The sequence below is a fragment of the Marmota monax genome, unplaced genomic scaffold (assembly GCF_021218885.2).
Source record: "Marmota monax isolate L192 unplaced genomic scaffold, Marmota_monax_Labrador192_F-V1.1 WCK01_AAM20220418_F8-fsc00040, whole genome shotgun sequence".
Taxonomy (NCBI): Eukaryota; Metazoa; Chordata; class Mammalia; order Rodentia; family Sciuridae; genus Marmota; species Marmota monax.
In genome coordinates, this window is record NW_026692782.1 from 8,812,027 (window position 1) to 8,825,240 (window position 13,214).

The following is a 13,214-nucleotide window of genomic DNA, read 5'->3' on the forward strand; positions in this document are numbered from 1 at the left end:
TTATGTCCTGTGCTTTTGGGTTCTTTCTCTGGTCTTAGTCTGGTCTTTTCTTGGTCTTCACTCTTACGTATTTTCCTAGACTTGATCTTTTATTATCATCTTTCTCTATCATTTTTATTTATTATTTGTGCTATTGTTGTAGGGCATCGGAAACCCTTTATGGAAGAAGATTGAGTATGTGTATTTTACAAAACTCTCCTGAGTCTTCTCTGCTTATGACAGGAGATAAATGAGCTGACACATCAATTGTTCCTCAATGAGCAGTCACTGAGCTCCTTGCAGAGAAAATGGGATTTTTCAAGTGATAAAAGATCCTGAGTGCCTCGATAACACCCTGGAGCTTTTTAACCTCATAATCTACTGGACCTGGTAATTGAAAGGTTAATATAAAAATCATACATCCTGAAAATTGAAAGTTAAATTCCAAAAAATTAAATCGACTAAATATAATCACAGGAAATATGCACAACACTGAGGGCCGCCAAGAAAGAGTCACAGCTGCGATGACTTCAAAATGAAGGAGGCTGAACTTCCTGAGGAGGTACTCCGCAGTCATCCAGGAACAGCCTGCTGTCGGAGCTAGGGTTCAGTTCAAGGAGGCAGGGTGACCCCCATGGAGGAACGTGGCCCCTCTTCACTGTTGCACTTATTTGTTCTGACTTTGGGGATGCTGGGTCAGGGGTCCCCGTGATCTGATGTTGAGGGGAAGAGACCACAGGTCTCTCTCTCTCATCAGCCCGTGATGGTGATCTGTTGGCTATACAACTCGTCTGCACTCAAGGACCTACACATGTGTAAACCTAGTCACACGCTGTCGTCACTAAAAATCTACAAGAAAAGCAGTCTTTGACAGAGAAAAGTTGGCACATGTCTGTAATCCCAGCCATCAGGGAGACTGAGACAGGAGGAGTGCAAGTTTGAGGCCTGCATTGGCAATTTAGCAAAACACTGTTTAAAAAAAAAAAAAAACTTTTTAAGGGGCTGGGAATGTAGCTCAGTGGTTGTTTAAGAATCAGATACTCATAAACATCTTCCCAAAGGCCATACATTCTAGATTCCCTAAAATCTAGGAGGGCTCAGATGGGACGTTACATAAAAGTAATTGGTTTATAATTTTTAGTTAACAACTCTCTGAAAAGAGTTTTGGGACATTTTATTGGGCTGGCTGCCCATACTCATTCCTCTCCTCTCCACTCCCCATCAATTTTTAGAATTGTCTCTTTACCAGACCTACATAGCAGAACCACCTTCAGGCCCTCAGCACACCTGATAGTGCTGTGTGAACTGCACCCACCTGTCCTCACTGTGTGTCCCAGCCCACACTGGACCAAGGAGCTTCTTCCAAAGCATCGGGCATGAGGTCTATGGGATTCTAGTCTTCTCTGGACTGTACTAGAGAGAAGGGAAGTAAATCTAGGAGTAGGAAGTGGAGGAAGCAGTTGTGTAGAAAGAGAATATTGAAGAGAAGTGCAGAGGGCACAGTAAGGAGAGATGGACCCATTGGAGTCCCTGGTTCTAGTTATCTGCATCTGTTTTGGGTTCTGCAAGACCCTACATAAGTGTTATCCTTATAATGAATCCTGTTAAAAATTCACCTTGAGCCTTTGTGCCCCAAACTCTCAGAACAAACCTAATTTAATACTTGAGATTAGAAAATTGGGCCTATATTGGCATACTATGTTTTAAAAATGTATTTTAGTTTCTGTTTCTCCTTTGGATGCTGGAGAGATATCTAATTTTACCTATAAGGGAGTTTCTCAACACAGAGACTTCTCAATACAATAGACTTTTGGAGATTTGCCACCAAAGGCTGTAGATTTGGTTGTCTTTTTATAAATACAGGCACCAAAGGTTTGGCAAGAACTGACTTGGAATCAATGGACTAGGAAGGGAAGAACCAAGACAGTCTAAACTTTCCACGTGACAGATATGGAATTAAGGCCCAGATTAAGGGATCTGTGCTCCCTCAGCTACCTTGAGTCAGGAGGAGGGTCAGAGTCCCCCATCTCAGTTCCCAGAGTGGGAACTATGCCACAAAGACATTCACCTGTAAGGTTTTCCATGCACTCTCTACTCTCTTCTCCCGATAGGTAGATTGAAGTGCTGAGAAATTGGTGATTCCTTCGGGGCAGCACCATTACATTGATATTGCCACAGGACTTCTGTGTGTGACTGTGGAAAGAAGGGGTACAGAGAGAGGAGCACACAACGTTGTCATGGAAACACTAAGGCAAATCACCAGAAGGGAGAATTGAAACTCATTCTGCTATCTCAGGCTGTATTTATTCAAGTAATAAATCAAGACATTTGTGTCAAAACCAACACAGGGTAAAATGGAGTAAAGATAAGCCTTGCAACCCAATCAATACTGTCTTTCTAAATACCAGGATCGTTTCAAAGGGATGCTTCCCTGCACACTTATCTAGATCACTGTTAAAATCACACATAAGCATTTGCGTGTGCTTTCTCTCTTTTCCAATTTCTTTTGGAAAATTCTGAATTACTCACCAAGAAGGATTTAAATACAGAATTATCTAGCTTATCATTTTATGAGTGGAACAGTTTCTAAACTTATGGCAGGTTAGAAAAGTAAAACAGGCCTGGGTAAAGAAGTATTTACCCCAGAGGAGGAAAATGACCATTTCCTGGGGCTTCAGTAGACCAAAGGTCAGCATTCAACTCACAGAAGAGAATTATTATTATTATTATTATTATTATTATTATTATCATTCAAACTAGAATATGGTCTGAAAAGGAACTATCAATCGGAGAGCAGGCAGTTTGCAATACTAGTCCTAAAATTCTGCATGGGCGTTGGTGTTACTGCTGGAAGGGGGCATGGAGTCTGTCATACCCCAGAATTCCTAGCTCCCTATTGAAATCCAGGTGCTCGCTAAGAAAAGAATGCCCACCTTGTGTGGAACTGTCCTGCAGTGAAGTCCTCTGACTAAATAATAAATCTTAAGAGACAAGCAGAGTTAGATGAAATGAAATTGCTTTAATCCTTTTATTGCATTAAACAATTCCATTCCTTTTCTGGATGCATACATTCATAGTTACCGCCAGATGTCAGAACTCAGAAGACCTCAGAGAACACGGGAGATCAGCTAGCTTTGTTCAAGGAGTCGGCAGAGACCACACAGCTCATTAGTTGATAGAACCAGAGTTCCTTTGTTTATCTCTTGGATCCCAGTCCCCACGACTTTTACCCTAAATAAAAACTTCCTACCAAAAACTTATTTCAGGTACTGTTTTCATTTTAAGGAGTAACAATCCAGGCCATAGAGAGTTAAAACATTTTCTCCAGTCTGCTGGACAGGGTCTGCTTCTAGGGAAACAGACCTACCCTGCATTTCCATTTATTAGATTAATGAAGATCCTTGTCTCTCTCTCACATACCTCCAAGAATTCCTGGCCTGTCCTGCTTAGTTCCCTGATTTCTAAACCATGAACACTCCCAGAAGCTGGCAAGGAAAACTGAAAAAGTCGATCGGTTATGAAAGGGGAAGGGAAGAAGGAAGAAAAAAATTAAGAGGTAAAATTCTGGGGAATTTACAGTTATGGGTGAAAATCCTGTGAGGTTTGTAAACATGGCATTTTGAGGAAAATTCTAAAGAATACATTCATTACTAACTTTCTAAACCCAGTTATAGAGCAAAAGTCACTGCTATTTTAAGATATGAACTATGTAAGATATGAAGACCTAGTTTTTTTTATATGTGGAAATTTCCCAGAATGATTATAGAGGTTTTATTGTTTGTTTTGAGTTGTGTCTTTTATCCTTATTTTCATATCTTTAGTCCCAAACCCTAGTCAAATGTTGACAGTTCCATGGGCTCCCACAGAGGGGCAGCAGGACATGGGGTCCAGGAGATCCTTGGGGCAGGCTCTGGTCCCAGACCAAGGATCATCTTCTGATTTCACATTGACAGAATTCATTGACAGAATGTGAAATCTTCTGATTTCACATTGTGGGAATGTGACGGCCTCAGATGGCATCCCCCTGAGCTGGAACTCCACATCCTTCAAACCCAGACTCCACTGCTTCTGGAAAGCCAGTGGTGTCTGTTCCAAACCAGTCCCTAGACCTGCTGTTCCTGTGTGTGCTTCTCCCACCCTGTCCACCAGGGAATTGAGGAGTGCAGTGTGGACCTCCAGCTCCCGGGATGCTGGTTACCTTCTAGGAGATTTCATCAGATGCAAAGATAGTGAGAGACAGCAGAGCGGCCAGGGGCTGATCATCATATAAATTAAAAACCAAGTGATTTAATGCACTGTACTCAGTCCTTATGCTACTTGGAAGGATATAAGTCAGAAATTTTCACACTGGAGCCTATGGGTTTTTAACACTGAGAGATTTAAGCTTGATCATTTGGAGTTCTGCAAAGAAAAAAAATTTACTCTTCACATGCAGATTTTTCTGTTGAGAAGGTTGACACAATGACCTCCATCCTATGGTATGCACATAGAATAAAATTTACTTACATGTAACCAACATTTCACTTTTCTTTTTTGGTACTGAGGATTCAACCCAGGGACACTCTACACTGAGCTACATCCCCAGTCCTTATTATTTTTTTTTTTTTAAATTTTGAGAAGGGTCTTGCTAAGTTGCCCAGCTTGGCCTTGAACTTGTGATCCTCCTGTGTCAGCCTTCTTAGTAGCTAGGATTACAGGTAGGTGTGAACCACTGCACCCAGCCAACCTTTCACTTTTTTAAATATAGCTGATCACATTTTTCTTGAAAGTTTCCACAGTGAGGAATCAAGGGTCTCAGCATTCATAGTTGACAATAAAATATTTTTTTAAAAATATTTTTTAGGTATTTTTTTAGTTGTAGATGAACACACAGTATCTTTATTTATTTTTATGTGGTGCTGAGCTCAAACTCAGTGCCTCACGCATGCATGGCAAGCACTTTTCCACTGAGCTATAGCCTTAGCCCAACAATAAAATATTTTAACCAGCATTTTGATGCTCTAGATTCCAAAACATGAACTATTGTGCAATTCTCATGAACTAATTTTTTACATCCGGTCGGGGGGGCACCTTAATCTGCCCAGGGTTGGACAGATGGAAAAACTATCTTTGTTGATTTTTCTACTTTTCCTAACACTTAATGTGGGACTGGGTCACTAGGTTCATAATAGTTGTAAGGCATTTAAAGGACTTGTGAAATAGAGGCAGCTCATCTCACAGTTCCTATCCCCATGGCAAAGGGAGTCATGTCTGTTCAGCAAGGTCAAGGAGCCCTACTCCTTCACCAGGCCCTGGAGTCACTATACTCACACTGATTCCATGGCTGGAGTCCCATAGGTCTTGCTTCCTCTCTTCTCTTCTGCAAGGCAGAACTATGACTGGTCCCTTTCACTGCCCCAACACTTTAGTACACAAATCTCCATGGCAACCTAGGAGCTGGTACATCATCAGTGCTTCCAAGATGGAGAAACTGAGACTCAAGAGAGCTCCAGTGGCTAGGACTTAGATTTGGGGTTCCTAGCTTTGTAAATGGGAATTCTGCAATCCTTAGTGTAGGTGGAATCCATATCTGGGGGCCCATTTACACAGGGGGTTAAATGAGGCCGCCAAGGCCAATTTCTACATTCCTGCACCAATTCCCTAAGCACCCCTCCCTAGGGAATGGCAACAGCTGTGAGGCTTCGCCCTTTGCCCCGGGAAGGGTGGTGGTGGTGGGGGGGGGGCATAAAGTTTTCAAGCCATCAAACAGTATTAAAAGTACACAGACAACTACTGTATGACCCCCCCCCCCCACATCCAGAGACTGGACTCTGACGCAGGAGTGTGTCATTCCTCCTAAATCCCTGTAGGAAATGAGAGATACAAGAACGAGGATGGAATGCAAGCTATTTCTCAAGGAAGTGTGATAGTATCACTTCTTCCAAGAGTTCCCCTCTGGAGAGAATTTGGATTCTTTCTCCCTGATGCTTAACTGTGGCTGTCGGGACCCCCCCCATTAAAAAGACAAATGGGTAAGGAGTGATGTGTGCATGAGCAGGTCAGAGAGCCACCGGGTCTGGATGAAGTGGCATCCCCCTCCCCAACTCCCTGACTTCCCTGAGAGCCCCCTCCATGCCAGTCTTCCATGTACACCACCAAGAGTCCCCTTCCTGACTCATTCCATCAACCCCAACACACACACGCACAAAGTATAGCAGCATGTTCTTGCAGCTGGGTAAGAAAAGATGGAGGCATAATTGGAAACTTGGAACCCCCATTTTGAGAGTTGTACACCTGAACTCGGTGGAGAGGGTGGGCTTTGGCACCATCATGATGGGGGCGGGTCCGAGATGCAGAGACTAGTATGCTAACTAAAAGCTGCAGGACCATGATGGGAGGCAAAGCCCGGGGGATCTGGAGTAGACCTGGAGACCATACGGAGTAGCCTTTGCCTTTCCTGATGGGAACTGGAGGCTCGTGCCCAGTGAGGCATGTCCGCTTGGTGGGGGCTGAGAATGGGAGGGAGATGTGGGCCCAGAATGTGCAGTGTTCCAGGCTGTGTTCTAGTTCTGGAAACCCCCATGGCTCACTGAAGCCTCCCTCACTGTCCACACCGTCTACCACGGAAGCAGGGTTTGCTTTTGCCCTTATCTTTTTGGAAGGAGGGAAAGGATTTGTGCCTGACCACATCTCAGTTCCCTTGTCTGAAACTGCCCTTGTGGTGATGAGGACTAATGAGCTATGAGAAAGCACCCAGCATGATGGCGGGTACCTCAGAGGGCCTCCAACATGTCTGTGTCCCTCCTTGCCCTTCCCCTGGTCTTCCCCTATAACGTAGGCATTTCCTTATCCAACTTTTATCCCCACTTCTTTGGCAGAGATCTTGGGAAACAGTAATTCATTGTCTCTTTCCAAATGGAAGGTTGCCAGGGGCTGGGAAGGTGGCAGAGCCCCCAGGAAAGAGCCCAGACCAGGCCGGGGAGGGCTGAGGCTGGGGGGCACCTCTGCTGTCCATATGCAGGTCCTCCACAGCAGAGGGAGACTCAGGGTCAGGACTGGGAGCCACAGAGGGCACGGCTGTCCCGGTCTCCATCTCCTCTGCTGAAGGAGCAGCTAGAGTCTGGGGATTTAGGCTCACACAGATTCTTACCTTGAGAGGTGGAGCCGCAGGTGGGGCCGGGGAGCTTGTGCTGATCTGAAGAGCCGGGCAGTATCTGTGGAGCTGTGCCCTTGTTGCCAGAACCGTGGTGCCAGCCTCCTCTCCACAGCTCTGTGGGAGCCCCTGATAGGTGGCAGCACCCCTCCTCAGCCCAGCCCTTTCACCCCTGTCGACAGTGTGGGCCCAGGTGGCCTGTGGAGTCGAGCATCCAGAGGTGTTCCGGGCCGGGGTGTCCATGCCCCACAGGTCCTGGGGCGCAGAAGAGACAGGCCAGTGCTTCCAGCCCATGGGGGGACTGCTGCTTCCATCGTTCATGATAGGAGCCGGGCTAGCAAGCCTGCATGACAGGGGCTGTGGGCATGCGCGGTTCCTAGAGGCAGGGGCCAGGCAGTGCCTACAACGTGGGGATCTGAGGTCCAGGTCCTGGGGTTTTGACTTTCCCTCCTCCTTCTCCTTCAGTGAACAGCAACTGAAAGCAGCTGGTTCCACTGTCCCAAGGCCGTCCCCATGCAGCAGGCTTGAAGGAGAAGCAGCTAAGCCCTGTGTGCGCCTGAGGTCCCGGCCTGCCAAGAAGTTTGTCCTGGGACTTGGGAAAATGTGTCCCTCCTCCAGGCCCCCTGGGGCTGCTGTTGAGGCTGCAGTGGCTGGAGACTGGGCGGGGAGAGCACGGGCAGGGGGGGCCTGCAGCTGGATGAAGAGGAAGGAAGTTTTCATCTGCTGTTGCTGAGGCCGCTCAGCCATTTCCTCCAAGGGGATAGGGCTGGTCCTTGCCAGGGTCGAGTTTCAGAGCTCTGTGCCCAGGGATGCAAACAGCAGCAGCTGTGGGCAGACGTGACTCAGCCTCATGGTTCCACGGAGAGCCTGAGGAAGCCAACGGCACACCTTCAGCACCTAGGGAGGTCTCCCGAGGAGGGGGTCAGGCCACGGTGTTGGCCGTGGAGTTGGACCCTGGGCCTGCGTCACAGAGTCACAGCAATGAAGAAGGATGGAGAACAACCCGGGATGGGGGACTGGGGGTGGGGGCAGGGAGACTGGCCCTCTCACCCCCGTGTGTCTAACTGAATTCCTTTTGCTTAACTGCAAGTTTCCTCATATTTGAAATGAAACCACTGTTTCACCTAATTGTCTAACCCATTATTTGGCGTCTGACCTGTGAGACACTGTGTGGTTTATAGATGAAGCCTTCAGTAGACCATGAGGTATACTTTTAATCTGCTTTGTCTGTATTTTTTCCCCTTAATACCTTTAAGGCCTCTCTGGTAACGACTGTAACAGACAGTGATAAACAATGTGAATGTCTGCACCGAGGAGCTCCACTCTGAAGGCTGGTTACTTAGGAACTCTCCAGGAGGAGCAACAGTGGCCCATCAAAATACCAGCTTCTATGGTTGCTGTTGCCCATGGGAAGGTATTAAGAGGTGGGGGCTTCAAGGGGTGATTAGGTCATGAAGGCCCCTTCCCTCGTGAATGGGTTTAAAGTGCTTATAAAAGAGGCTTCATGCATTGTTTAGTAGCTTGTCTTTCTGCCATCCACCATGTGAGCAGGCGGCCCTTCTACCCTCTACCCAGAGGCTGGCACCTTGATCTTGCACTTCCCGGCTTCCAGAACTGCGAGAAATAGATTTCCATTCTTCACAGATGACTCGGTCTGTAGTATTTTGTTATAGCAGCATGAAACAGACCAAGGCACTTAGTGTCACCAAAAACGAAATAAAACTGGAAAAGAGACAAGAAAAAAGAAGAGAAAAAAAATATATACAGGTTACAAATTAGTCTAGAGTTTTTTTTAATTATTATTTTTTTAGTTGTAGTTGGACACAATACCTTTATTTATTTTTATGTGGGGCTGAGGATCGAACCCAGTGCCTCATACTACCCAGGTAAGCACTCTGCCACTGAGCCGCAACCCCAGCCCTAGAAGTTTTTTTTTTTTTTTTAAGATATTTTATCCTTTTTTACTTGTGAGAATAATAGCAGTCCTTTTTTTTAAAAATGGGGATTATTTCTTTCTAGCATAGTTTGACAGATCATTGAAAAGTGTAATAGGAGAGAAGTAAGATGAAAGGAAGAAAAAAACTCACCTGTAAATTCAGTTGAGTAATTCACTTTCTGCAGGTTTCTGTAAGCTGAATAGCTCCCGTGGTGGAAAAGGACCCTTCTGGGTCTTGTTCTGGACGATAAAAGAAGGTGGGGGTGAGAAAGTTCTTGTCTTCATCAATTTGAAACAGCTGGGCTCAAAGAGACTTGGGAAATCCTCCTCTGAGGCAAAGTGATCAGAAGGTTCCTGCTCTGTATCAGGCATCACGTGGAGCCTGGGCTGTCTCCTCTCAGTCCTGCACATGGGCAGCTTCACAGAGCAACATGGGAACTCGGGCCCTACTGCCACTGCAGGTCAGGGGGTCTTTGGAGATTCTCATATGGAGGGTGGGGGTCCTGTGTTGGCTTTCCTTTACACAGTTTTCTCATCCAAGGTGATGGAGGCTCTGCCCCCACAAGGTGAGGAGGGCCACTGTGATCCTTTTATAGCAAACACTAACAAAGAGAAAATGTTGGTAAGACAAAACAATATCCAGATGTAATTCTGTTGATCTGGCTATACTAATTTTCATCAAAAACCCTACATGAGCAATATCTTGTCTTTTTAAAATACGTTTCACACTCTCCTCTAAAAGAACACACTTGAACATCCTTGTCACTCAACAAGTACGAGTTTGTTGACAAATGAACTGTCGATAATGGAGGAGCCACGTCTTCCAACAGCACCTGATTCCAGAGGCAGGAACCAGCGTTCTGCTTTGCTCCTGAGGTGCCTGTGATGGCAGGTGCCCAGTTTAGCCAGCAGGGCATGGCCTGGGCACGCAGGCGGCCCAGGGATGCAAAGCCCTCTATTCCTTCTTACTACAAAGGGCCCCAAGGAGGCGAGGCCCCTAAAGGGATCTCAGACAAGAAAGTGCCCCTCAACTTCCTCATGAATTTCCAACTGGAAGTTCCAGCCTCCACCTTCCAGATGAAATGAAGAACCAAAGCATCGATGGTGCTGGTGGGGATGTGACCAGGACCCTTCCTTCTTTCCTTCTTTTTACTTGTGAGCTTATTGCACTGGAGATCATGGCTAAGTATTTAGTTTCTCAGTTGGGTAGCCGAGAGTGCAAGGAAACGGTGGGTGACACTAGAGAGTCGACAGGAGGGTTGACTTGGAGGACACACGTAGACATCTGTTTGAGATGCCCTTAAATAGGAGGGTGTATATTAGGGGGTTGGAGTTCAGTATGAAAAGTCGGGGTGAGAAGCATGGGTTGCAGCTGTGGTGTGAATGGCATAATGAGGGCTGGGAATGTGGCTCAAGCGGTGGCGCGCTTGCCTGGCATGTGTGCGGCCCGGGTTCGATCCTCAGCACCACATACAAAAAAAGATGTTGTGTCTGCCGAAAAAACTAAAAAATAAATATTAAAATTCTCTCTCTCTCTCTCTCTCTCTCTCTTAAAAAAAAAAAAGAATGGCATAGTGATTGGAAGTGGGCACTTTGGTGCCAGATAGACATTTCTCTGAGTCCAGCTTTCATTGAGGACTGTGTGACCTTAGGAAAATCATTAACCTTTCTGATGATTGTTTTATTAAGATCAGGCAACATTTCCCCCGCCCCCACACATATACATTCTCTCTCTCTCTCTCTCTCTCTCCTTTCTCTCTCTCTCTCTCTCTCTCTTTCTCTCTGCACTGGGGATTGAGCCCAGGGGTGGTTAACCACTGAGTCACAGCCTCAGTCCTTTTTATTTTCTGAGTCAGGATCTAAGTTGCCTAGGACCTCCGGAAGTTGCTGAGGCTGACCTTGAACTTGTGATCCTCCTGTCTCAACCTCTGGAGCCACTGGGATTATAGGTATGTGCCCCCATGTCTAGCCAGTATCTATTACACAGGATTGTTGTGAGGATTAAGTGGAGGTACATTTAGAGGGTTTATGTAATCCATTGATCTGGAACATAATAGGTTCTCAATAAATATTAGCTACTTTTTGAATTTATACCCACACATTTTTGAGACCTTGAGAAAATTGGTTCTTACAATGGAAGAATTGGAGTTACATATACATCTATATTTATATTTATTCACATGCAGTAGGTAATCCTATGCCTGTTTTTATGCTTTCTGTCTGATGGGTAAGTGTCTAAGAATTGAGGAATTATTGGGAATTTGGAAGAGTCAGCCCTGCATTTGGGATTTAGGAAATATGGGCTTGAATTCTGGAGTAACCACTATTAACTGTGACTCACAACAAGTCTCTGAACTTCAGTAGATTGACTTGTAAAACAACAAAATAAATTTCTACCTTACAGAATTGTTTCACAAGTCAAATGGGATAATCTGGATAGCAGTGCTACACACGCACACACACACATACGCACACACACACATACACACACATACACGTATACAAACATATAAATAATTAGGTCCTTAAATTGTGATATGTGTTGTTGTAGTAATATTATTACTGCTAATCCTAAACTAAATCATTGCTCGATTTCTCTGACTTCTCAGGTTTTATTGTTCTAAAAGGATTCTGGATTGACTTCCTATGTTTCCACCCCTACCCTACAAGTCATAAAATGTGATGCAAACAACAGATAATTTAAACTGTACTCAATTTTGCTAATGATTTCTTCTCATCACGAGTGCAGGGGAGCTAGAGTAGCTTCTTTAAGGCCACACAGAGTGAAGTATATGATGCTTCCTCCAGGGCTGGCTCTTTGCATTCCTGTTGACAACAGGACCTAATACAACAGGTGCCCAGCCTTCCTGTTGCTAAAGCTGGGTGCCCTGGTGCTCTGCCTTCTCTAGGTTTGTTTCTCTAATGTTTTCAAGAGCTTCCTTGATTCAAGATTGTACAAAAATTAGTATTTGGCTAGTCGTGGTGGCACATGCCTGTAATCCCAGCGACTTGGGAGGCTGAGTCAGGAGATTTGCAAGTTCTGGGCCAGCCTCAGCAAAGTATCTATCTCAAAATAAAAAAATAAAAAGGGATGAAGCTCAGTGTACAGCGCCCCCTGGGTTCAATCCCCAGTACTGCAAGAAAGAAAAGAAAAAAAGAAGGTATCTTATCAAGATGTGTTGCTTGAATGGATGAAAATGAATTCTCCCCAAAACGTGGTAGTTGCAGAGAACAAGTGTTAGATGCCCAAGTCCCAGGAAACCCCCAGGATTCCTGAAAACATTCCTTTCAGAGTTTTAAGTCATCCATTCTCTCAGAAGGTGGAGCCCACCACTCTCTGTCCCTCACAGTCACATTCAGAGCCTCTGGAGCCACTGGCTATGACCTGTTGAGAATTCACAACCTGATAGGAAGGAAAGGTGGTGGTAACCACAGTTCCACCTGCTAGAAGGATTGTGTTTGGATAACAAGCTGCAGTCTGAGTCAAGAAAAAATGAAAAACATGGCAGAGTTGGGACTGGGCCCTGGGTTTAGGGGAGATCTGGGTGGAAGTGAAAGCTGAGCAGCTGGGGAGGTGTGAAGGGCAAAGGAGGAGGAGGCTCATGCGGGGAAAGTCTGTGGGGTCTGACGGAAACAGAAGCTGGGATAGCCGTAATGCCCATATTAAGCCCTGAGTATTCTGACTTGTACCTTAGCAAATAGGCTTCAAGATGTTCCAGGGTATTCTATCGACTGCTCAGTCAGTAGAACCTTCAGGGATTAGCATAGTTTCTTGCACTAGCGAAATCTGTGTCATAGTGAGCTGGATGTAATAGTGATGTAACATGAGGGTGATGAAGGTAACAGCTACAGTATTAGTCCATTTGTGCTGCTATAACAAAATACCACGGCTCCTTCGACTTAAAAACAACCAACATTTACTTCTCACATTTCCAGAGGCTGGGAAATCCAAGATCAAGGTGCCAGCATATTCACAAGAGCTGCCTCTCACCTCATGTGGAGAAGAGGTGAGTGTCTCTCTTGAGCCTTTTAATCCATGTATAAGGATGCTGGTCTATGACCTAGTTACCCCATAAAGGCCCCAACTCCTAATATCATCAAGTTGGGGATGAAGTTTTCCACACTTTACATAAATTGCTTCTAATCCTAAGAAGCAGGTAAATATTA

General features: G+C 45.4%; 1 protein-coding gene across 4 annotated transcripts in view; it reads right to left on the reverse strand.

Moving 5' to 3' along the window:
* Psd3 (pleckstrin and Sec7 domain containing 3) overlaps nucleotides 1-13,214 on the reverse strand; it is a 564,781-nt gene that overhangs the window by 461,464 nt on the left and 90,103 nt on the right. For all 4 annotated transcript variants that reach the window (XM_058580396.1, XM_058580395.1, XM_046447763.2 and 1 more), the window contains 3 exons: nucleotides 9,199-9,287; nucleotides 8,697-8,833; nucleotides 7,109-7,978 (listed from right to left, as the gene is read on the reverse strand). In XM_058580396.1, the coding sequence (XP_058436379.1) occupies nucleotides 7,109-7,858 (750 nt within the window). In that variant the 5' untranslated portion in view covers nucleotides 7,859-7,978; nucleotides 8,697-8,833; nucleotides 9,199-9,287. The remainder of the gene's footprint in view (nucleotides 1-7,108; nucleotides 7,979-8,696; nucleotides 8,834-9,198; nucleotides 9,288-13,214) is intronic.